Genomic DNA, 26,459 nt, shown 5'->3' on the forward strand with positions numbered 1-26,459 from the left:
TAAAAAGTTGCAGCATAGTGGTAAGCAAGATCTTATTACTGACTTCTTGATATTTAAACCAGCCAAAATATGCAATGAGAATAATACAAATGATGTCCAAGAGATTTCAAGTGATGAAATCTCTTGGACATCCTGCTACTCGTAAACAAAGAACATCTACGGAATGTTCGTTTTGAAGACAGTGATGACGATTAAATTATGCACTTTATTTTATTTTGCCTAATCATTTTATTCATTGTTAGATCTTGAATGGGAGAATTTATTGAAAATTTAATTCATTCAAGATTTAACAAGTCTAACATATCAGCAAGGAAAAACTTGTACTTAAGCAAACAAAAGGATTGTAAATAGGGCTATAAATACCTTTGAATGTAGTATTATATAAGAAAACTTGTTTATTAAAATTTAAGTAAAGATTTCTAGTTTGTAAAATGTAACTATAAAAGGGTATTCTATATGAAATGAAATGTTTATCAAGATGTAACAAAACAAAAGTCCAAAGTTTGTGAGCGAACATTTGGCTTGAGGCATAAGCATTTACATGGAAAGTGGCGCTAGTTCGTTTTCCTGGAAGACACCACACAAGGAGATGCAGTATACTGGATCATCTCGCGGACAAAGGAGACGAGTGCCGTGCGGAAGGAGGCAGTAAAGAGGGCAGCAAGGATGCAGAATAAAAAGGGTTTGCTCCCCTCTCTCAAGGCTTTTTGTCTTGTTCTCCTGACCTTTTTGGGCGTTTTATGTGGTTGGATGTTGGGCCTCTCTCTCTCTCTCGCCTCCTGGTGGATTCCGTATCGTCTTGAGATGTTAGATGTCGGCACCCGAAGTTCCAGCACCCTGACCAGCTATTTTCTCGGGATGGAATAGCTGAACCGGCAGCTCTGATGAGGAGAAGCAGCATTAGAGCCAGACAGATGTGGGTATATCGTCAGACGTTCAGTGAAGCCAAGTAGGATGACCTCTATGAGTAACCATGTGGATAAAGGCCTAGCGAAGATGTTCTGACCCCAATTCAAGAAAGAAGGATCAGGCTGTGTAAGACGAAAACGTGAATTAAGTGATGGATCTGTTAAACTTCCCAAGAGCTGGTAACGTACAGAATTTTGTTATTCCTTTCCCACTTAGAGTGAAGAAATGTTATATAGTTAGTGAGCAAGGAAAATGTAGTATAGAACTCTTAGGTGATTATTGATGATAGTAGTGACTTAATTCCACTGAGCATTTTGTTAGAGAAAGTTTATAAATGATTTGTGACAGGTAATTTATGTGAATAACTAATGTAATTTAGAAGAGAACTGAATGGATGAAATTTAAGACTTGTACATTGTGTGATTTAATGCTTAATCTTATAAAAGGAGCTAATGATTGTATCCATTCATGTTTTAGTTGGTTTAATTAGTTCTTTACTTTAGAATGACATGAAATTGATTTGAGTGCATGAATGTAAATGTATAACTTTAAGATCTCAATAAATGTACTTTATGTTTTGTACCTGACCTTTATGATTTTGTAGCCTGAGAATGAATTCAAATTACCACTCACAAAAACGGAACCTAAGTTGAGTAGAATAGATGTTTAAAAGCCACGATTGGAAATTATATTAAACATAGTTGATATTGAGAATTTCAGTACTAAGAATAAGTGTTAGATTCTTCACCTCTGTATGTTATCCGAGAGAATTTCCCTGGTTAAGAATTCCTTCTAACCTAAAGATATTGGCTGGTGCAGCGTAACAAATAAATTTGCCACTATCTGATCGGGAAACATTCTCAGATAGTAATCACAAAGGATTTTGTCCATAACAAAAGGTAAACCCTTTGTCCAAGTAATTGATATACGCGATTAATCTAAAAATCGGCCAAATATAGGGAGTAGGCAGGGCCGTTTACCCTATCTAATTTTTTGGAGACTGAGTGAGCAGTTCAATCTCCACTGGTAGCCAATCAGAGAGATAGCTGGCCCAATGCTATCACTGATTCATCGGTACACAGTGAAGAAGGCAGCAAGATAGTGCCGCCATCTCGTGATCCCTAACACAATATTTTTATTTTATTTATTTATTTTTTTTAATGTCTAAAAATAGTGTGGGTTTGATGGTCGATTTTCTTGAGTTTACAGGACGAAAAACCCGATTTTCCGGGAGAAAAAACCCGCTAGTCCCTGCCAGAGATCGACTAACTCGAGAACCAGTCGAAAAAAGGCTTAGAAAAATTTCCTCTAGTTGGTGACTAGATTTGAACCACCAAATCCTTTCTTCATGCGGTCAAGTGCCGTAAAGTGCAAATGCCACTTCTACTGAGCACAGGCTTTCTATATCGTGTACTGAAGGCAAAATTTAGGTTTAGATCTTGAGAGTAATTAGGGTAAAAGCAAATTTGATCTAAATAAGGAAAACTAGTATAAAATAAAACAAAGCCATGAAAGTGGTGATGTAACAGCATTATAAGCAATGAATTTTACGTACACTTTATATTTTTAAGTTTATACTATGTATTTTGTTTCATAGTTTATGTTTTCTTAACTTACATGAATTACCTGAATTAAATAAAAATATTTTTTATTGGATATGTTGTTGTTGTTTCTTTAATTTAAAAAAAAAAAAGATTTCAGAATATATCCCTCCTTTTTCTATGTGATCTGAGTCTCGCATAACGTGATTTACATATCACGGCATTTCTATGGAACCTAAAATCCGCGTTATACGAGGGTTACCTGTACATGTAAAGAGGTTTGGTGATATGACATCTTGTTTCACACTTTGGTTTATGGTGATAGTTATAGGGTCATCAAATAAGGTTATTTGTGTAGAGCTGCCAGTGTTAATTTCTTTAATTAGATTGATGTAGACTGGATTGATGCCTTGTTCTAGTAGTGTCTCTAAAACTGTTTTATATTTTATGTTGTTGAAGGCTTTTTTAAAGTCGATAAATAGAAAGCAAAGAGGGATCTGGTATTCTTTGCATTGTTCACTAAGTTGGGTGACTACTTGTGTGTGATCTCTTGTAGAATAACGTTTTTGAATCCTGCTTGTTCTTTACTATTATTTTCTTGAAGGGTAGTTTTGATTCTGTTTGTAATATTTTTGTCATCAACTTATATATATGATAGCAGACATATAGGACAGTAATTCTTGATGTCTTCTGTGTTGCCTTTTTTTTTGAAGAGAAGAATTGATTCTGATGTCTTCCAGTTTGATATTTTTCCTTCTTTTAGGTACCAAGTAAATCTTTTGGCCAGAGCATTATAACATTGTGGTCCTCCTTGTTGAATATCCTCAATTTTCATCTGACTGATGGCAGGAGCTGTATTTAGTTTCATGTTTTTGAGTGCATATTCTATTTCGTATGGCATTTTGGTGTATTGTGTATATAAAATTTTGGTTCAAAAGGATATTTTGATGCAAAAAAGTCATTGTAGAAGTCTTGTACTATCTTTTCCATTTCTGTTCTGTTTGTGTGTCTTCTTCCATCTTAATCTAATATTGCTGTTGGGATTGGCCGCCTTTTCATAGTTAATTTTCTTTCAACTCTTTTTATACTCTTTTTTAGATTCAGCAGCATTTGTTAGTGTTTTTTCCCTGTAGGTTTTAATAATCTTTTGGATCTTCTTCTTTCTTAATACTTTGCAAATAATTTTATAATGAAGTTGTGAGTTTGGTTTATCTTTCAGTTCTCTTCTCTTCTTTTAGTAAATTCAAGGTTTGTATGGAGAGTTTTCTTCTTTGGGGTGTTCTTGATTGACTTTAGAATTTTCCAGGAGTTTGCCATAATCCTTGTTAATGTCATATTTGGTAATATTCCATTTTATTTCATCGACAGATTGCTTAAACAATGAGAGTAGCCCTCCCTAGAAATACTTATACCCAATATGGTCATTCCAGTTTTTGGTCATTATAGAACAAACATCAGGGCAGGTTGCTGTGGTGTTAACTCTTCTTGGTATTAATACTAAACTTTAGTTTTCAACTTCCATAAACTTGTTTGGGTTTACATAGGTTTGAAATAAGAAATGTATATCTTAATTTTTTTAATATAAATATTGCATGGAAACCTCTCCAACATGCTTAAACATTTCAGTATAATATTCAATTAATTATATTGTATTTGATCTGATAATAGTTTCCTGGAAACTTGTTTGTCATTTGTGATATATCACATGAAGGTATTGTGTTGCATAAAACTTTCTGTTGAAGAATAGAAGAAAATAAGGAGAAGAATTTTTTTTTTCTTTTTAGCAGTTTGTAGTTCAGTGAGATGTAAATATATATACAAAAACATTTAGTTTGCATTTTGCATTATGAATGGACTGTTTCTAGGACTTTGTAGAAACTTAAAAGAAATTCTTTATAAATAGATGGGGAAAATATTTTCAATGGTCTCCATAACTACAGCTAACTTAAGTGAAGAAATTTTTTGAGGCTTTTGAGGCAACTGATACAATGAAAAATGAGAAGTTGGTCCTTGTTGGGGATCTAAATAGCAGAGTAGGAAATGATTATCACACATACAAAAATATTTTGGGGAAATTTGGAGAAAAGAGCAAAGCTAATAATAATGGCAAATATTTGTTGGATTTCTGCTCAGGACATGGATTAGTTAATACTAACCCCATGTTCAAACATAAAAATGTGCACAAATTCACATGGAGAGAAGACGCAAGGAATAAGAAAAGTCTCATTGACTATGTTATTGTTGATAGTGATATTTTCTCTGGTGCAGGACACTACAATGTACAGAGGATTTGAAATTGGAAGTGATCACCATTTTAGTCTTGAGCAGGATAAAATTGAATTTCATATTGAAAAGAAGAACATGTATGAAAGTTTTAAACTGAATAAAACTTGAGCAGCTCTCAGATGTGAACTGTAGACTGAAATATACAAATGTTATTCAAGAAAAAATAAGAGTTTGAGAACTGGAACCAAACCTTGGAGATTCAGTGGAAGATCTGAAGAAAACTCTGATTGATTCAGCCAGAGAGGCATGTGGTGAGGTTGTCTGCAAGGATAGAAAAATCAGAACTCCTTGGTGGACACAGGTAGTGAAGGAAAAGAAGAAAGCATATCAAAAGTTCCTGTCAAATAAGTTAACTTGTGCTCTTAGAGAATACAGAGACAAATGTAAGAAAGCTAAACACTGCGTAAAACTAGCTAAACAAAAGTCACGGGAAGACTTTGATAAGAACATAGAAAATAAATATCAAGAAGGTGGCAAAATATTCTGGAAGTTGTTGAAGAAGCTCAGAAATGGAGGAAAGAGTGCTGTAAAAGGAATTAGAGATGATAAGGGTGATATGAAAACTGGAGAAAATGATATCCTTGAAGTATGGAAATTACTTTCAAAAATTGCTAAATGAAACTAGCAGCGATGACAGCACAGTGATAAAAAAAAAAAAAAAAAAAAAAAAAAAAAAAAAAAAAAAAACACTGACCAGGCATGCAATCAGGAATACATATCCATACTTAAAGTAGAAAAAAAAGCCATCAAAAGTCTGAAATGTGGCAAGGCAGCTGGAGTAGATGATATTTGACCCATAATGCTCAAGTATGGAGGTATAAAAGTCTTACAGTGGCTGCACTGCATAGTTCAGAGGGACAAATTCCAGATGATTGAAGTAGAGCTCTCATAGTACCCATATATAAAAAGGGAAATAAAACTGAATGTGAACATTACAGAAGTATTTCTCTACTGGGTTTTCCTGGTATGATTTATGCCAGTATATTTGAGAAACTGTTGAGAAGGATTGTGGAAGAGAAGCTTGGTGAAGAACAAGATGGATTCATGCCAAACAGAAGCTGTCATGATCAGATTTTCAATTTACGACAAATAATTGAGAAATTATTGGAATATAACAAAGATCTGTATTTAAGTTTTGTAGATCTGAAAAAAGCATATGACAAGGTGCCAAGAGAGAAGCTATTCAATATGCTACAGTTATATGGTCAATGGGGCATTATATCAAGCAATAATCTTAGTCTTTATTTGAGTTGTTACTCAGCAGTTAAAATTGAAGGAAGTACAGGAAGATGATTTAATGTTAAATCTGGTGTCAGACAAGGATGTAGATTATCCACTCTGTTATTCATTATCTCTATGGATCATATTATGAAGAAAAGTGGTATCAAATCTGATATCAAAATGGGAGATGATAATCTCAGCTCTTTACTTTATTATTGTTATACTTCTAAATAAATCCGCTACAAGTCTGCAGGATTCCCTGACTAAATTGAATGACTGTTGTAATAGATATGGTATGAAGGTTCAGCAATAACAAGACAATGAAAATAGGCAGAAACATTGAAAATGTCAACTGCATTGTGAATTGAGAACATATAGAACAAATCAAACATTTCAGCTACGTAGACAAGATTTTTAGTGAAGATGTTAAATTAAATATGAAAATAGACAACAGGATCAATAAAGTTGGTATGGTAGGAAGTCAACTGAATAAATTTATATGGAATAAAAGAGAAATTAGTCAAAACACTAAATTAGCTGTATACAAGACAGTGTTCAAACCAGTTTTAACTTATTGACATGAGAGCTAGGTTAGAATTAAAACACTTGATCAAAGACTAGAGACTGCAAATATGAGAGTCCTGAGAAAGATTAGGGGTGTGAACAGATGGCATCAATGGCAATATCATATTAAAAACGAGGATATTAGGAAAGAATTTGACATTGTTACCATCCAGGAATGTGTTAGCAGAGCTAATCTCAGGTGGTATGGTCACTGAAACAGAATGGGAGAGGAAAAATTAACGAAACAAGTGTTCTCTGCCAGGATGGTAGGAAAAAGACCCAGAGGAAGATCAAGATATAGGTGGATTGATATAGTAAAAAGTGCCTTAGAAGACAGAAACATAAGATCTGACAATGTTGAAGGCCTTGACAGATAATAGATTGATTTGAAGGGAAATTGTAGATAGGAAATTAGTACTGATGTAAATTTTTCATGTAGTGTTATCATATCCTGTACACCCCTTGAGGGTAAATGTCAGGAATTTGATGATGATTTTGATGATACTGTTAATTGGTTGTCTGTGCAGATCTTTGATATAGTTATTTTTTCCATTTAAATATTTTTGTGTTTTCATGTAATTGCAGAACATTCTTGTTACTTATATTGGGATGTATATTGGAGGAGACTATGTTTTCAGCCTTACCAATTTTATTGGCTTAAATATCAGGTAAGTTAAGTAAATCATCAGTAACCATAATTTTATTACTTAAAATATTTTCTAACTTATGAGCAGTTTAAATTTGTTTGCTTAGAGGAAAAAAAATGTGACTAATGGGTGAACTGTATATTTATTAATATTGTATTACAGTTGACTCTTACTAGAACAAGCTCATAAGGACAAAAATAACAGTTTGTTTTAGTGAAAGGTTTGCTTTAGTAAATTTCCTTAATAATAACATTGATATTGCGGAACTTTGGCTGGGACTTTTTTTTTTTTTTTGGCATTTTGTTATAGTAGGTGAGTTTGATGTAATTCGTATTATTATTATATGGGCACCTCTGTGGAGTCCAATGACAAATCACAGGAGACAGAATCTATTCACACAATCTGTCACACCTCTCCTTGAACCCATTAACAGACAAAGCATTCACAACTCTCCAAGCAAAAAATCTAGTTCTCACACCCATACTAATTACACCTTTATTCAACTTCCAGGGATGACCCTTTGTTTTGGTCCCTCTAGCCAAGTGCTGAAACATTTCCCCAGCATCTATTGTATAAAACCCTTTAAGCAACTTAAATGTTTCTATCATATTTCCTCTTTTTCTCCTATCAACTATCAACCAACTTCTGCCATCTGCATGCCTTCAATCCATTCTCATAGGGAACATTCCACTCACCAACTTGGTCACTTGCCTCTGAATCCTCTCCACTGCTTCCTCATCCCCAGGAAACCAGGCTGGAGCTCAGTAATCCAGATGTGGGCATATGAAGGCCCTAAAAGAGGAATAACAACTTCCTTATTTCTACTTGGAAACGTGTTCTTCAATAGCCAAGCAATCTTATGGGCTACCCTAGCAACCTTTGCAGTATGTTCTCTAAACTTCATCTCTTTGTCTACCACCACTAAAATTAGCTTCATCTATTTCCTGGAGTACAGTGCCATCAATGGGATACATGGCGTTAAATCTATTTATCCCAAAATGCATAACTTGATATTTCTTGATATTAAACTGACACCCATTAACTTTTGCCCATGCTGATAACCTATTGAAATTGTCCTGCAAGCTCTCCACATTGCCTTGATTAACTATTACCAGCAAACAACTGAATATTTCTTTTCCAGTTATTTCCTATATCATTTATATACAAATTAAACAACAGTCCCAGCACTGAACTTTGTGACACACCACTAGTCACGTGTTTTTGCCTTGATTCTGCCCCTCCATATACTACTTTTTGATAACTGTCCAGCAGCCATCCTCTTATCCACTTAAACAATGTCATATCAATCCCTATTTGTTCTAATTTGCATAATAGACTTCCACGTGATATTCTGTCAAATACCTTTGCAAAATCATTGTGTAGTCATTTTCTTTATATAACTCAGCTGTTATAAAAAGTTAGTAAATTACTAAGTCATGACCAACCCTTCACAAAGCGATGTTGAATCTCATACAGTATCATATTTTTATCTACCCATTTTTGAATTCTCTTTTTTACCAATTTTTCTAGTACTTTTACCACCATGCCCGAGATACTGATTGATCTATAATTTGCTGATGCAATCTCAGAACCTCCCTTATGCAAAGGAATTATTTTGCCCTCTTTCCATTCCCTTGGAATTCTATCAGAGCTGAGACTTAAATTAAAGAGCCTAGTCAAAAGCCTTACCAGTTCCCTTGCTCATTCTCGCAAAACCATAGCTGATATCCCATGTAATCCTGCATAGGGATTACATGGGATATCAGCTATGATTTTGTGTTTTTATGTTACATGGGATAAGACTGCAATATCCTAAGAACCTCCAATTTATCCACCTCTGTTCTCACATTAGTATCTATCACATATGTTAAATCAGTAACCTCACAAGGTTGATATATCATTGCAAGGTGGTTACTCAGTAACTCAACTATTTTATCTGCTTCTGTCTCCTCTTGACCATCATCACTCATTAAGGTTAATCTTCCATAGTCATTGTTATTCTTACTTGCCACATAACAAAAGAACTTTTTTGGGACTCCCTTTGGCCTGGTCGGATAGATTCTTCTCATTATCTAATTTTGCTTTCCTTGCCATGCTGGTCACCTTTCTTGTGTGAGCCTTGTACTGTTTATGAGTTTGCTGGTCACCTTTATCTTTATACCCTCCACAGTATTTTCTTCTTCTGCAGCTGATGCTTAATGATATTACTCATCCATCTAACTCCTACCTGATTAACACTCCTTACTATAGGTGCACAATTTAATACTACTTCCTCCAGATGACTCTTAACTATATCCCATGCACTTCTAACATCCTTACCGTGCAGTGTTTTTTTGCCATGGTACAGATTCAAACTTCTTCCTAAGCATGCCATAATCACATGCCTTGTACTTCCACATATACTCCCTTCTTAATAGAATATTCCTCATGTTTTACAAACTCAAGACCACACAGTCACTTTCACCAGTTGGAGAAATGCTGCATTAAGTAATTATTCTATTTCCTTTCTGCCATATGATATTTCTTCCTTCCTGTCTATATCTTAATAATTGAAGTCTCCCATATTAATCACTTGACCTGTACTCATTCTACTAATTTGGCAATGCATGTGTTCCAAATCATCTGTGGAACTCTCTCTGGCCTATAGCAACATCCAACTGTATATTTTGTCTTATTAGTCTTAATCTCACACCACATTGCTTCAAATAAACAGCCACCCTCCCACCTGTCTCCTATTCTTTTTGGTTGCAATTCATCTGCTATCATTAGAAGTACTCATCCCTTCCCCCCCCCTCCCATTCCTATCTTCCCTGAAAATACTAAATCCTTCACATTCTATCTCTGTAACTACATCATCTGCTGTTAGCCAAGTCTCACTAATGCCTATAACTTTTGTCAAGGTGGCATTAGTCAATGCCAAAAACTTCTCCCTCTTGTTCCTGATACTTTTGGCATTAGTATATAGAAACTGGAACATCCCTTTATTCCCCCATCCACCTTTACTTTCTGAATTGACTATCCTATTCAATATTTTTGCTTGAAAGACTAGATTCCTCACTTGGTCATTCTCATACTCGCTCCCTTCATGGATGCTTTCACACAAACTCACTTGTTTCCATCTTAATTGCTTAAGTTTCCCTGAATTTGCACGTCAGTATGCTCATTGAACAAAGCTTTCTCCAGACACCTAACACCAAAACCATTCAGATGCAGTCCATCTGCATTGTACAAATCCTTTCTGTAAAATAGAGACCACAGATCAACAAATTCTACATCACTAGAGATTCTTTGGCTATCAATGCCCTCCTCCTCCTTCTCAGTTCGCCTCTATCATAGCATGGTAGGAAACTTACAATCGTCACCTTCTCACTCTTCAGTTTTTACCTCTTCTAACAACTCCTTTACATCCTCCCTCATAGAATACTTCTTGCCTCTCAAATTATTTGTGCCACCCAAGACAATCATTTCTTTCAACTTACCTTTTTGCATGTGGATGGTGTGGCTAATGTCGTGAATTTTTACACCCTGTAAACCTGATTTTGTCATAATGTCCTGATCGTTAAGTCTCCATACATAATTTTCTCCTTAACTTGTTTTTCTTGTTTGTTCAGTCGGATCACCTACTTGTTTCTTTCTTTCTTTCTTTTTTTTTTCTCAGACCTGCTTAACTCTTGCCGCTTCTGTAATTTTTCAATTTTGTACTTTGTGCTACGAAGGATAACATTTAAGCATGGTATTTATTTATTAATATCCATCTTAGAAATCAGCCTGAAAGAAACCAGAAACAGAAAATCACCTGGAGAAGATAAGCTAGGTTCAGAACTATATAAATATGCAGGAACAAGATTCAATTATGTTGGAGGTTTAATGGATTTTTTACAACACTCAAAAAGAATTAAAATAGAATTTAATGCTTCCTATATTTCGTCCTAGTCACTAGGACATCTACGGGGATTACAAAGACAATTAATGTAACATGCACACAAAAACTTGCAATACTAAGCCCAACCACGTGGGTGACAATAAAGTCCTATCTAGGTGGAGCGCCCTCTAAGGGCAGTAGTAGGTGGCCTGGAATGTAAGGTGGGACCTCTGGTGATGACTGTTTCCCAAATCTTCGGAAGCTTAATGCAACCGTATTTGTTAAGATTTGGTTGGTTTCTGAGAGCTGCTGCTGCTTCTAAGAAAAGTCTCTCTTTCTTGAATTTGCTGTGGTGGAGCATGGTGGTTTTCTTCCATGATACTCTGTGGGTGGTGTCCAAAACATGGTCAGCCAAGCCTGAATGGCCATAGTTGTGTTTAACGATGTACGACTTGTGTTCCTCCAGGCGGATGGATGCTGATCAGCGAACACAGCATCAAAAAAATAATCAATTCCTCCCCTATTCCCCGTCCCTCTCGTCAACAAGAATTTAAAAATGCCATCACCATACCCTACATCCGTGGCACTTCGGAAAAAATAGCCAAGATACTAAAAAAGTATAACCTACACACAGCATATAAGCCCTACCGCAAACTGGCTACCCTTATCCGTTCTACGAAAGATCAGCTCCCCCCTCTCTCTCTGCCTGGAGTTTACAAAGCACCCTGTTCCTGTAAGCTTGCGTACTTTGGACAGACAGGCAGATCAGCATCCATCCGCCTGGAGGAACACAAGTCGTACATCGTTAAACACAACTATGGCCATTCAGGCTTGGCTGACCATGTTTTGGACACCACCCACAGAGTATCATGGAAGAAAACCACCATGCTCCACCACAGCAAATTCAAGAAAGAGAGACTTTTCTTAGAAGCAGCAGCAGCTCTCAGAAACCAACCAAATCTTAACAAATACGGTTGCATTAAGCTTCCGAAGATTTGGGAAACAGTCATCACCAGAGGTCCCACCTTACATTCCAGGCCACCTACTACTGCCCTTAGAGGGCGCTCCACCTAGATAGGACTTTATTGTCACCCACGTGGTTGGGCTTAGTATTGTAAGTTTTTGTGTGCATGTTACATTAATTGTCTTTGTAATCCCCGTAGATGTCCTAGTGACTAGGACGAAATATAGGAAGCATTAAATTCTATTTTAATTCTTTTTGAGTGTTGTAAAAAATCCATTAAACTTCCAACATAATGTCCTCACAGCACTTAAGCCTCTACACAAGAATTCTAATCATCCATGGAGAAGAGTTAGCACGCAAATCCAAGCAATACGGTAAGTCAAAACTACGACTATCTAGACAACTAAATAGGCTGGCCTTTTTAAAAAGATGTCGGGATACAAGATTGATACCAAAATGTGTTAAAATGAAGATCAATTTCCATTCCAAAAAAGCACTCCGGATATACAAACGTGCCAGCTTAGCATTACTACGCGAGCAAATCGCCTCTACTCGTGCCGCCCTCGCAGTGACGAACGCCGCCATTGGCTCCTTACATGCGGAGCTTTCCACCATTCTTAACCCTGAACTTTGGTCGATTCTCTCTGACATTTCAGAAACTTCCGCACAGAGAGAATTTCAGAAAATAAAAAACAAACACGTCAAGAAATACAACAACCTGGTTAAAGACAAACCACAACCACAAATTCAACCGCTCCAGACAGTAATAAACCTCTCGTCCAAAAGGCTCAATGATGATGCCGTCAGCGCCCTTTGCCTCGGCCGTAATTTTGCCGTCGCCCCGAAAGAAGTGCCGGTGCTCGATGTAATGGTTAACGTCGAACGGGGGATCGGTCGCTTACCGTCGGAGGTAGCCAACAACATCAGACTCGACGTAGCCAACATCCTCGTTCACTCTTCGCCTCCAAAAAGTAACTTATCTTATTCCCAACGCATGGCTCTCCAGAAACTACGCAAAGAAAAAAGTATCGTCATCACCAGAGCGGATAAAGGTAATGCCACAGTTGTCCTTAATACCAGCGAATACAATCGTAAAATGAACATTATCCTCCGTGATCGCGCTACCTACATCCCGCTAGAACACGACCCCACAAAAACGCAAGTTAAGAAATTAAAAATCTTACTTAAAAAAGTAACCTCCTGGCCCCCCGATGTCACGAAAAAACTTAAACCTTTCCGCTCCCGTTCCCCCCCCGAATATACGGTTTACCAAAAATCCACAAACCTAATTCCCCGCTCAGGCCTATAGTAGATGCCACCAATGCACCTTGTTACAGACTGTCTAAACAGCTGGCCAACTCTCTGTTCCCCCTCACCGGAAATTCAGCTTCCTATATAAAAAACTCGACCCACATTAAAGCCCTCACAGAAAATTTAACCTTGAATAATACAGACATATTAGTAAGCTTTGATATCTCCTCCTTGTTTACCAATATTCCCTTAACTGACACTTTATCTCTCTTAGAAAACGTTTTTCCCTCTGACATCTTAGATCTCTTTTCCTTCGCCATCAACTCTGGGTATTTCGCTTGGAATAACAAAATCTACAAGCAGATAGAGGGAACCGCCATGGGCTCCCCCCCCTCTCATCCCCCCTGCCAATTTCTATATTGAAGATTTCGAAAAACGAGCCATAGACTCAGCCCCACTCAAACCTTCTATCTGGCTAAGATATGTAGATGATGTGTTCTCTATTTGGCCTCATGGCCCAGACACGTTAGACTCGTTCCTCGGTCATCTCAATAGCCTACATCCAAGAATCCAGTTTACTATGGAAAAGAACAATTGTTTACCCTTCCTAGACACCTTAGTCACACATCTGCCTAATGATACACTTGCCTTCACTGTATACAGAAAACCCACACACACAGGCAGATACATTCACAAACTCTCCCACCACCACCCCTCACAACAATATGGCATCATTAAAACCCTTACCAAGAGAGCCCACAATCTTTGTTCCAGTGGAACCGCCCTCACTACTGAGCTTAACCACATACACAGAACTTTCCTCTCCAACGGCTACAGCGAACACAGCATCAAAAAAATAATCAATTCCTCCCCTATTCCCCGTCCCTCTCGTCAACAAGAATTTAAAAATGCCATCACCATACCCTACATCCGTGGCACTTCGGAAAAAATAGCCAAGATACTAAAAAAGTATAACCTACACACAGCATATAAGCCCTACAGCAAACTTGCTACCCTTATCCGTTCTACGAAAGATCAGCTCCCTCCTCTCTCTCTGCCTGGAGTTTACAAAGTACCCTGTTCCTGTAAGCTTGCGTACTTTGGACAGACAGGCAGATCAGCATCCATCCGCCTGGAGGAACACAAGTCGTACATCGTTAAACACAACTATGGCCATTCAAGCTTGGCTGACCATGTTTTGGACACCACCCACAGAGTATCATGGAAGAAAACCACCATGCTCCACCACAGCAAATTCAAGAAAGAGAGACTTTTCTTAGAAGCAGCAGCAGCTCTCAGAAACCAACCAAATCTTAACAAATACGGTTGCATTAAGCTTCCGAAGATTTGGGAAACAGTCATCACCAGAGGTCCCACCTTACATTCCAGGCCACCTACTGCCCTTAGAGGGCGCTCCACCTAGATAGGACTTTATTGTCACCCACGTGGTTGGGCTTAGTATTGTAAGTTTTTGTGTGCATGTTACATTAATTGTCTTTGTAATCCCCGTAGATGTCCTAGTGACTAGGACGAAATATAGGAAGCATTAAATTCTATTTTAATTCTTTTTGAGTGTTGTAAAAAATCCATTAAACCTCCAACATAATGTCCTCACAGCACTTAAGCCTCTACACAAGAACAAGATTCAAAGAAAGACTCCTGTTATTTTTAAATAAAATTTATTCAACTGGTAATAGAATGGAAAAAAGCAATTGTGATTCCTATCTTTAAAAAAGGTAGTAGAGATGACCCTAAAAACTATAGAGGGTATAAGTATACTAAATTCCTGTTACAAAATATATAGCAGAATTTTAAATAGCAAACTAATGAAATTCTCCGAAAACTTTGTTAGAAGTACAGAATGGATTTAGAAAAGGATGATCACGTATAGACCAGGCCTTTTGCCTAAAATTAATAATAGAGAAAAGAAGAAAATACAATTTAGAAACACTTCTTGCATTTCTTTTCTTTTAGGCTTGCACGGTGATCTGAATGCATTTTTTAAAATTATGGAGACAACTACCGTGTTTGAATGAAAACTTTAGTTTAATATAACTAAAATCTACAATTCGACGTTTTGACCTTTATGTCAAGGTCATCTTCTGGAGCATACAACTATACACAGAAAATAAGCTACACTACAATCAAACTGGTTTGTTAAAGATACTGACCAACTGCTACAACAATTGTTGGCCTGACCTCTGGTGAAAAAAAAAAAATAAATAAAAAATAAAAAACTTCCTTCAGGCAGTCTTTCCTTCACAGTCTACCGAAAACTGACACACACTGGCCAATACACACATGCGAATTCATACCACCACCCATCACAAAAATATGGAGTCATTAACACCCTTAAAAACAGAGCTACAACAATTTGCTCTAACCAGCAAGCCCCGAAACAAGAACTAAAAATCATTAGCAACACATTCATAAATAATGGCTATAACAAAAATACTATTAATAAAATACTCCATAAAACAACAAAAACGAATCTAGATTACAGTAAAACCATAGCCATCCCATACATTAAAGGGTTATCAGAAAAAATCAATAGAATCCTATAACATTATAACCTCAATGCCACCTTTAAACCACTCACCAAACTTAAAACCATATTCAACTTCTCTAAGGATCCACTCCTCCCATTAGCACATCCTGGAGTCTATAGCATCCGCTGCACCTGTAACTTACCGTACATTGGTGAAACAGGACGGACAATCCCTATACGCCAGAAAGAACACATTAGACACATTAAATATAACCATTATGGTGAAGCAGGCCTCTCAGACCATGCGCTCAACACCTTACACCAAATCAACTGGAAAAGCACCCGCTCTTTACACCACACAAAAACCTGGTATGAAAGGAAATTCAAGGAAGCCTGCGAAATCTTGATAAACCATCCAAATATCAACGACAAAGAAGGCATGAAAATTCCAAGGATCTGGATGGCACACATTCAGCCTACCTAATATATAAGATCCAGCATAAGTCAGGACTCTAGCCAATCTACAACTTTTATTAGAAGCCATTCCATACCAACTGGCTGGAATGTACAGGTATAACATGTTGTTATTATATGTATATAGATAGTTACTTGTTGTTGCGCCCAATGTATTTCTACAACCAACAGATAACACTAATAATAGGACTCTAGCATTGATGTATAATTTTATTTTATTTTATTTATTTATTTTTTTTTTATTTTATTTTATATATATATATATATATATATATTTTTTTTTAATTTATATATTTTTTTTTTTTTTTTTTTCGCCAGAGGTCAGGCCAACAATTGTTGTAGCGGTTGGTCAGTATCTTTAACAAACCAGTTTGATTGTAGTGTAGCTTGTTTTCTGTGTATAGTTGTATGCTCCAGAAGATGACCTTGACATAAAGGTCTAAACGTCGAATTGTAGATTTTAGTTATATTAAACTAAAGTTTTCATTCAAACACGGTAGTTGTCTCCATAATTTTCAAAAATGCACTTCTTGCATTTATTGACTTTGAAAAAGCATTTGACAAAGTTAAATGAAGCATTTTATTTAATATATTAAAAGAAAGACAAATACCAAATAATATCCTAAAAGCTATCATAAGTATATATGAAAATAATCAAATACAAATAAGATTAAATCATCAGCTATCATATATAAGAGAGATAAATCAAGGGGTCCGACAGGGATGTTCCCTCTCAGCAACTCTTTTTAATATTTACCTAAATGAAATAATAAAAAAATGGAATAAAAATTTCCATCAAGGTATTAAACTTTCTCCTACTGTGAACTTAAACAACCTCCTTTTTGCCAACGACCAAATAATAATTACAAATTCTGAAGATAACTTACAGAAAACTATTTTAGATCTAAATGAGATAGCCAAAGATTTCGGTATGATAATATCAACAGAAAAATCAAAAACTGTGGTCTTTAAAGGACAATAACACGATCTTAGAACAGGTGAATTCATTTAACTACCTAGGATATATGATCACATATGAAAATGAAAAAGATATAAACATAAAAATTGCAAAATATTTAAAAATAACAGGTGTCATTAACTCTATATTTAAACTAAACCTAGTTCAAAAAACAAACCAGACTAAAAGTATACATTAGCCCTACCAATCTTATTGTATGGAAGTGAAATCCGGACAATAAAACAAAAAGACAAAGATTAATAACAGCAGAAATGAAGTTTATGAGAAAAACTGCAAAATATATTCTATTTGATCACAAAAGAAACAAAGAAATTATGAAAAAAATCAAACCACGAATCAGTAATAGAAAAAATTAAAAAATATAAGCATAAATGGATGGAACACGTTCAAAGAATGAAAATAGAAAGATTACCAAAACAAGCCTTAAAGTACAAGCCATTAGGAAAAAGAAAACCAGGACATCCTCTTAAAAGACCGGAATGTGGTCTTTGTTGCCATTGTTTGTCACATTTGTGCCATGTCAACAATATCACAATAAAAATGTGATAAAGATACTAAATACTCTAAAAACACAAAAGTCTACACTAAAACGCTATAATACCCTAATTTTCTAAGGAAAAACCAATAAAACAGGTAAAAATCACTAATTTTACATGAACGCTAAATTATATGACCACTCACAATATAACCTCAAACCAATCCAAACCTAGAGTCTTGTCATTTTTACATGATTGGAGAATATTACTTTGAATTCTTACTAAAGAATTCCTTTAGTTGGTATGGCCTATAGTCCCGATTTTGTTTTGATATTTACATCCACTATATGAATTTGAGAACTACTCTGCTATGTGTGTAGTATACTGGATATGAAGATAACCCTAATTTATTTTAATATAACGAACTGGTTGACTTTTTTTATGCGAATGTCTCCCACAAAAGGTTGGAAACCTGTTGTACATTAATACTATGGAATGGCTGAAGGTTAGATAATCTGGAAATCCTGTTCTAGAGGTCAAAGACAAAACTTTTTCATGCCATTTCACTCCCTCCAGTTAGGAAGAGAATGGTCATCTCACTCTATGCGATGCAATTCATCTATCACTTACATTTACAAACATCCATGCATCAGTGGTATTCAGACCCATAGCATGTATGTTGGCTTAGAGAATCTAAATGCTATCCATTCAAACCATGATGGTAATCTAGATTACTCGTATAAATTACATGGATTGAGAACTGTTTGTTTGGATTCTTAAATGTAGTTGATTGATCTTTTTGAGTTGCCTTAATTGGAATAAACTGCACTGTTAATTTGGATATCTAGTTAAGGATGAAATGTAGGTTAAATGTGAGCTGTTCTTATTCTGGAGATCTTTAAGAATTCATTTGTGTTGAAGTTAGAGTAGCTGACTAATGCTCAGTTTTCTTTAAATTTGCATTCATGTCAATTTTTGGCATGGTGTATGGATCAGGTATCTTTCTAATCAGTTTCTAAAAGGTATATCAAGAGCATGATTAGGAAGATGCAATTTCCCATATTTGTTAAATCTGATGTGTAGTATATCCTCTTCTTTGTTTGCACGTGTATTCTGTTTTGCTTATGTAAGGGAAATCACAAGTGCACTGAATTTGGTACAGCCCTGGGTGGGCCAAATTCCTTGTAGGAGTTTAAAGGAATCATTAATAAAATTTTAAAAAAAATGATAATTACAGTTGATTCTCTTTAGGATTAAAGAGAATTCAACTGTGTATGTTAGTTAAAACAAATGTTTGTTATAGTGAGAGGTGATTGTATATTGACAGATCAGAGGATCTCAAATGTACAGGGGTCATTTCAAAAGTTCTGCACATAACCACTGAGGTAAATGAAATATTTTCCACCTTCATATATCTGTAATAGAGTATAAATAGCATGTACTTGTTTTCTGTGTCTGGTGTTCTTTTTCCATGAAATAAAACTTTAGAATGGAGGAAGAACCCAACATTGAATGTTCCACCATTTTGCATGGCAGTGCATAACATGTTTTATATGAAGTATCTGATCTGGTGGAAAAGTATGGATGCCAATTGCTTCCTCATCTATTCCCCTATATAGTTCTGATGTGAGCCCTGCATACTTAAATCTGTTCCTTAAGTTGAAAGAATCAGTGTGTGGGAAATGCTTTGCTACTATTGATGAAGTTTCTGCTGAAGTGACTTGACTTATCAAATGCATCAATAAAAAAAAAAGGTTGCTGACAGGAATACAAGACATACCCAAACATTAGGCAACAGTGATAGTTCAGATTGAGATTATATAAAGGTCTGCATATGTATTTTATTAAATATTTGGTTTAACAACAGGAGTACAGTGCGCAGAATTTTTGAAATGACCTCATATTACAGTTCTCACTATAGCAGGCACCATGACAGGGAGGAGAAGCACTATTATAGAGATCTATTCCTTGCTACCTGTTATTATCATTCATTATGGGAGAAATTGTTGAAAGTTATATATATATGATCAGTACTTCAAAAAGACATTCTGGGATGATAAAGTATATATTCTTAATTAATCTAACATAAAAAAAAAAAAGAAGTGCTTAAGGGTCAAAGCTGTATAACTGAGAGGAGACCTCCACGTAGCCTTTAAAGGAATGCGGAGAACTGACCAGGGCTTCTGACCTAATGTCCAATCCTCACCTTCTCGTGGTGCACCCTGTTGAGTATCTACTTGGATACTGAACGAACGAGGACGGGCTGGCAATTTCGGATTTAGCCGACCAAATTGTATTCTTATTGGTTAAACCAAAATAAAAAATGATGGTACGACATGACAAAATTTCATGCCGGCTGGGGCGTTGCCTGGTTAAACAAGGTCCCTGCTGTTTTCGCCAGAGAACCAGGGCGAACAGCGAAAAGTCAGCTACTGGAACAAATCTGAAAACAAACCCCAACTCAACATCACCAGAGTTAAAGATCGGTACTATCAACATAAGAAGCCTGAATGGCAAAGAAATGGAGCTAGCTGAGGAATTAGATAAGTACCAGATCAACATAATAGGGGTGACTGAAACAAAAAAGACCAAAACTGGTGAGATTTTTCTGAGCAATAAATACAAAATGTTATATTCGGGCAATGACAATCAAGGAAAAGAAGGAGTAGCCATAGTATTCAACACGAAATATGAGGCTAATCTTCTTGAATGGCAAGCAGTCTCAAGTAGAGTAATGTGGACAAATATGAGAATGGGGAACTGGACAATGAGACTTACTTGTGCCTATGGTCCCATAGAAGGTTCTACTAAAGTAGAAGTGGAGGAAGTTTTTGAGCTTTAGAAAAAGCACCTGACACAATGAAAAATGAAAAGTTGGTCCTTGTTGGGGATCTAAATAGCAGAGTAGGAAATGATTGTGAGACATACAAAAATATTTTGGGAAAATTTGGAGAAAAGAGCAAAGCTAATAATAATGGCAAATATCTGTTGGATTTCTGCTCAGGACATGGACTGGTTATTACTAACACCATGTTCCAACATAAAAATGTGCACAAATTCACAAGGAGAGAAGAGGCTAGAAATAAGAAAAGGCTCATTGACTATGTTATTGTTGATAGTGATGTTTTCTCCCTGGTGCAGGACACCAGAGTGTACAGAGGATTTGAAATTGGAAGTGATCACTATTTAGTCTTGAGCAGGATAAAATTGAATTTCATATTGAAAAGAATGACATGTAAGAAAGTTTTAAAGCGAATAAAAGTTGAGCAGCTCTCAGATGTGAACTGTAGACTAAAATACACAAAGATTATTGAAGAAAAAATGAAAGAGTTTGAGAACAGGAACCAAACCTTGTGGATTCAGTGGCAAACTCTGAAGAAAACATTGATTGATTCTGCCAGAGAGGCATGTGGTGAGGTTGTCTGTAAGGATAGAAAAATCAGAACTCCCTGGTTGACACAGGAAGTTAAAGAGGCAGTGAAGGAAAAGAAGAAAGCATATCAAAAGTTCCTGTCAAATAAGTCAGCTTGCGCTCTTAGAGAATATAGAGACAAATGCAAGAATGCTAAACACTGTGTAAAACTAGCTAAACAAAAGTCATGGGAGGATTTTGGCAAGAATATAGAAAATAAATATCAAGAAGGTGGTAAGATATTCTGGAGGTTGTTGAAGAAGCTTAGAAATGGAAGAAAGAGTGCTGTAAAAGGAGTTAGAGATGACAAAGGTCACATGAAAACTGGAGAAAAAGATATCCTTGAAGTATGGAGTAATTACTTTGAAAAACTGCTAAATGAAACAAGCAGTGATGACAGCACAGTGGTAAAAAACACTGACCAAGCATGCAAGCAGGAATACATATCCATACTTGAAGTAGAAAAAGCCATCAAAGGCTTGAAATGTGGAAAGGCAGCAGGAGTAGATGATATTCGACCAGAAATGCTGAAGTATGGTGGTATAAGAGTCTTACAGGGGCTGCACTGCATAGTTCAGAAAGCCTGGACAGAGGGACAAATTCCTGATGATTGGAGTAGAGCTCTCATAGTACCCATATATAAAAAGGGAAATAAAACTGAATGTGAGAATTACAGAGGTATTTCCCTACTGAGTGTTCCTGGCAAGATCTATGCAAGTATACTTGAGAAACGGTTGAGATGAATTGTGGAAGAAAAGCTTGGTGAAGAACAAGCTGGATTCAGGCCAAATAGAGGCTGTCAGGATCAGATCTTCACTTTACGACAAATAATCGAGAAAGCATGGGAATATAACAAAGATCTGTATTTAAGTTTTTTCATATGCCTTTTCAAGATCGACAAGGTGCCAAGAGAGAAGCTATTCAATACGCTACAGTTATATGGTGTCAATGGGGCATTATATCAAGCAATACTTAGTCTTTATTTGAGTTGTAAGTCAGCAGTTAGAATTGAAGGAAGTACAGGAAGGTGTTTTAACGTTAAATCTGGTGTGAGACAAGGATGTACATTATCCCCTCTGTTATTCATTATCTATATGGATCACATTATGAAGGAAAGTGGTATTAAACATGATATCAAAATTGGAGATGTTAATGTCAGCTCTTTGCTTTATGCAGATGATGTTATACTTCTAAATAAATCCGCTACAAGTCTGCAAGATTCTCTGACTAAATTGAATAATTGTTGTTATAGATATGGTATGAAGGTCAGCAATACAAAGATAATGAAAATAGGCAGAATCATTGAAAATGTCAACTGTGTTGTGAATGGAGAACCTGTTGAACAAATAAAACATTTCAGCTATTTAGGCACGATTTTTACTGAAGATGGTAAATTAAATATAGAAATAAACAACAGAATCAGCAAAGCTGGTATGGTGGGAAGTCAGTTGAATAAATTCATATGGAATAAGAGAGAAATTAGTCGGAACACTAAATTAGTTGTATACAAGACAGTGTTCAAACCAGTTTTAACTTATGGATCTGAGAGCTGGGTCAGAAGTAAAACACTTGACCAAAGACTAGAGACCACAGATATGAGAGTCCTGAGAAAGATTAGAGGCGTGAACAGATGGCATCAATGGCAATATCATATTAAAAACGAGGATATTAGGAAAGAACTTGACATTGTCAGCATCCAGGAATGCGTTAGCAGAGCTAATCTGAGGTGGTATGGTCACTTAAACAGAATGGGCGAGGAAAGATTAGCAAAACAAGTGTTCTCTGCCAGGTTGGCAGCAAAACGACCCAGAGGAAGACCAAGATATAGGTGGATTGATATGGTACAAAGTGCCTTAGATGATAGAAATATAAGATCTGATACTGTTGGAGTCTTGACAAGTAACAGACTGATTTGGAGGATAATTGTAGATAGGAAATTAATAATGATGTAATTTTTTCATGTGGTACTATCATATCCTGTACATCCCTTGAGGGTACATGGCAGGAATTTGATGATGTTATAACTTTTTTTTATCATCATCAGTGAACACAGTTGTTTACAGTTCATAATGCTTTTAATTTGCAATACTGCAAGTATTCTGGATTTCTACTTGACCATTGAGGAGAATCAATGCATTTGAAATGGTGCTGTCAGTTTAGTGAAATATAAACTAATAATAAATGACAAATACACTATGTGGATTCTTTAGAAATACTGTCTTTTTAAGTAATGCAGTTACTGAGGAAACTCAGTTCCACCAGAGTATTGGATGGATTGTTGCAACATTTCGCTGTTTGATTGGAAAAGGCATGTTCAGTTTTATTACTAACACAAGGAATTAATGAAATAAAGAGCCATAAGGCTCCACTTCGGCGGTGTAAAAATTATTTAAATTAAGGGGTTATTTAATCCCACATTATTTCAAAGCCGAATAAGAAACTAAGATAGAAATCAAAGAGTTTCATGCCGAATATAGTAAGCTATAAAAGTTCGCCAAGTCCAAGCATAAGCAAATACCTGGGTAGTACAATACCAGGCAACTCGTAGTAAAGGTGGATGAAGCTAGGATCACTATTCTTAGTATTAACCCTAATGTAAAACTCATCCCCTAGGAGACAAGTTGTTTTACTGTAATGTAAAACAACTTGTATGTTGTTTTACATTAAGGGAGATAGGTCACTACCCAGACCGGTTTCAAAACTTATTGAGGTTTCATCAGTGAGTAGGTAGACCAATAAATACCAAGATTGTAGTGATAATAGCTTTAATACTTTACAGTTTGAGTTATTAAAGAGGTGCACAAATAAATTAATGAATAAAAAATAAATTAATAAATTCTCTACCCATCAGAAAGGTTGAAACCGGTCTGAGTAGTGACCAATCTCCCTTAATGTAAAACAACATACATCTCCTAGGGGACGAGTTTTACATTAGGGTTAATACTAAAAATAGTGATCCTATTCTTAGCTTTATCCACCTTTACTACGAGTTGCCCGGTATTGTACTACCTATATGCTTATGCTTGGACTCGCCGAACTTTTATAGCTTGCTATATTCGGCATGAAACTCTTTGATTTCTATCTTAGAGTTTCTTATTAAGCTTTGAAAAAATGTGGGATTAAATATCCCCTTAATTTAAATAACACAAGGAATATTTATTTGTATTAAAAGAGCACCAAAGACAGAAACACCAAGCCGACATGACATACTCTCCACTTCCCCCAAGGGCTCCAAAGATGACGCACTGTCGAAATGGCTCACACCCCATTACTCTCCCCTGCTGATCTTATCCCATCTTATCCTTCCCCTTCCCCAAAAAATTTCTATTTTCATCCCCTCCCAAAGTATTCTCTGCCCATCTTTAATAATATTAAAAAACCCTTGTTTTTCAAAAAGTTCACATATCCCTTGCCTCACCAATAATTCTTCCACGTTTCTCTTTTCAGCCCCTCTTTCCTTTTAATGATTCTTCTTTCCTTTAACAGCAGATGAATGTATATCCTGGGATGCCGCTGAATAAGAAAACAGTCAGACTACAAAGAATGTTCGAATTTTTCCTCCTATATGTTCTTCATATATCTGTCTATATAAAACATCAGTAATGCCCTAAAATTTGAGTTAAAAGCCAATGACATTATAAAAGAGCACTCCTAAACAAAAAAATAGGCTAAATAGCCATAAAAATAATATTTACTTAGAGGGGTAACATGGGAATTTTCCCAGAAATAATACCTATTGAAAGGGCTTTTTCAGCTGAAGATGAGTCATAGGCTCATAAGGAAGTGATAGGATTTTTATCTTTTTTCATTTTTTCCTCATCCATTTTTTTCATCATGCTAAGAGACAAACCAACTGAAGAACATATATTGAAATCAGACAAGAACTTCAGAGTATATAATGGGCTCACTACAGGTGGCTTGAGTGTAAGATGTTGGTTCAGAGTAGTCTAAGAGATATGCAACCTTTGCTTATGCTTTTAGTTTATAAAAAAAATTACCAGATTCAGCTTAGAAAAACTGTTTCTTACAGAACGTATGGTCATTTTTGGCGCCAATGATTAGGTTACAGACATAACAATAAAAGTCAAATAGAATATTTCAGGTTAAATGTACAGTAAAAATTCTGATATGATATGCACATGTTACAAGTATTTCAGACCAAGTTCATTTATCTGTAACATCATTCATATTACATCAGAAATTATATTAATTCTATTTTACTATGCTTATTACAGCAGCTCTGACCTAATCTTAGTGTCAAAGATAGCCATACCTTAGCCAAAAATTCTGTAATTATTCTTCTTATTATTATTTGACACCTCCGGGGAGGTCAAAGACTCATTGAGAGAGGGCACCTTCTCTACAATGCTGTCTCCACCACTCATCCACCAAATGACCGCAACTACTAATGCCATCTACCGCCGACCACCACTTGTTTTTCCACAGACAATCACAACATCCATGCCCAGGGGTGTGATTCGAGCCTGCAGCCTTTTGGCATGAGTGGATATGCTAACCACTTGGGCAGCCAGGCCAGCTTTTTTTGAAAGTGGACTTCGATAAATTTATCTATTCTGACTATAACTTGTATATTGGTCAACTTTGTTGGCACTTGCTTAGGTAAGACTATAATTAGGGGGTAGAACATTAGATACCTGGTGCACTGTGGGGGCAGACAAAAATCTGGATTAGGGATAGGAATTAAAACTTAAGATAGCTAGACTTAAGTAGTGTTGCAAAGGAGTGTTGCAGAACCAGTATCTCATATAGTAACCAGCAAACAAAGAAAATCATGCTGAATGTCAAAAGCACATTACAGTTGTCATCACTGCTGGTATTTTTATTTTATACTTTTGCATTCAAAGTAAAAACTGTATATAATTCATACATGACAGAATCACAAACATGTATTATGTTTAATTATTTCAGCAACTAACTTTAATCCTAAACAGAATTAACATAGTCTTTTTTCTTTTCTCCTCCCATTTTCAGTATGGCAGGTAGCATTGTGTATTCATACTACACCTTCACAGAAAAAGTAGATGACAAGAAAGTTAAATTACCACATCATAATAAAGATCCCCCCAATGGATGTAGGTGAACTACTGATTATATGTAAGTATAATTTTCTTTCTTTCTTTCTTTGTGTTTATGTTAATGTAGTTAAGTGCATTTGACCCAGAAAATACACAATTAAAAAAAAGTACATTGGATTGACTGATTTCATAAGTTTTTCTTGTTATGAAATTCTGCAATATCTATAATATTCAGTTTGTTTTAGCTGTATTTGCATTTATTCACAAATTTGATGAATGGCATTCATTCGTGCATTTTTATGTTATTAACAACTTTGATTTCAGATGGCTCTTCATCACATTGTGTTAA

General features: G+C 35.9%; 1 protein-coding gene across 1 annotated transcript in view; it reads left to right on the top strand.

The window, feature by feature from the left end:
* The window catches only part of LOC150095155 (solute carrier family 35 member D2-like protein), a 173,193-nt gene that overhangs the window by 137,099 nt on the left and 9,635 nt on the right, over nt 1-26,459 (top strand). Inside the window, exons 10-11 of the mRNA XM_090411219.1 lie at nt 7,107-7,189; nt 26,067-26,189. Of these exons, the coding sequence (XP_090267345.1) occupies nt 7,107-7,189; nt 26,067-26,175 (192 nt within the window). The 3' untranslated portion in view covers nt 26,176-26,189. The remainder of the gene's footprint in view (nt 1-7,106; nt 7,190-26,066; nt 26,190-26,459) is intronic.

Source organism: Typopeltis vanoorti, chromosome 21 (genome assembly GCF_054136105.1).
Source record: "Typopeltis vanoorti isolate ZY-2024b chromosome 21, IOZ_Tvanoo_1.0, whole genome shotgun sequence".
Classification (NCBI taxonomy): Eukaryota; Metazoa; Arthropoda; class Arachnida; order Uropygi; family Thelyphonidae; genus Typopeltis; species Typopeltis vanoorti.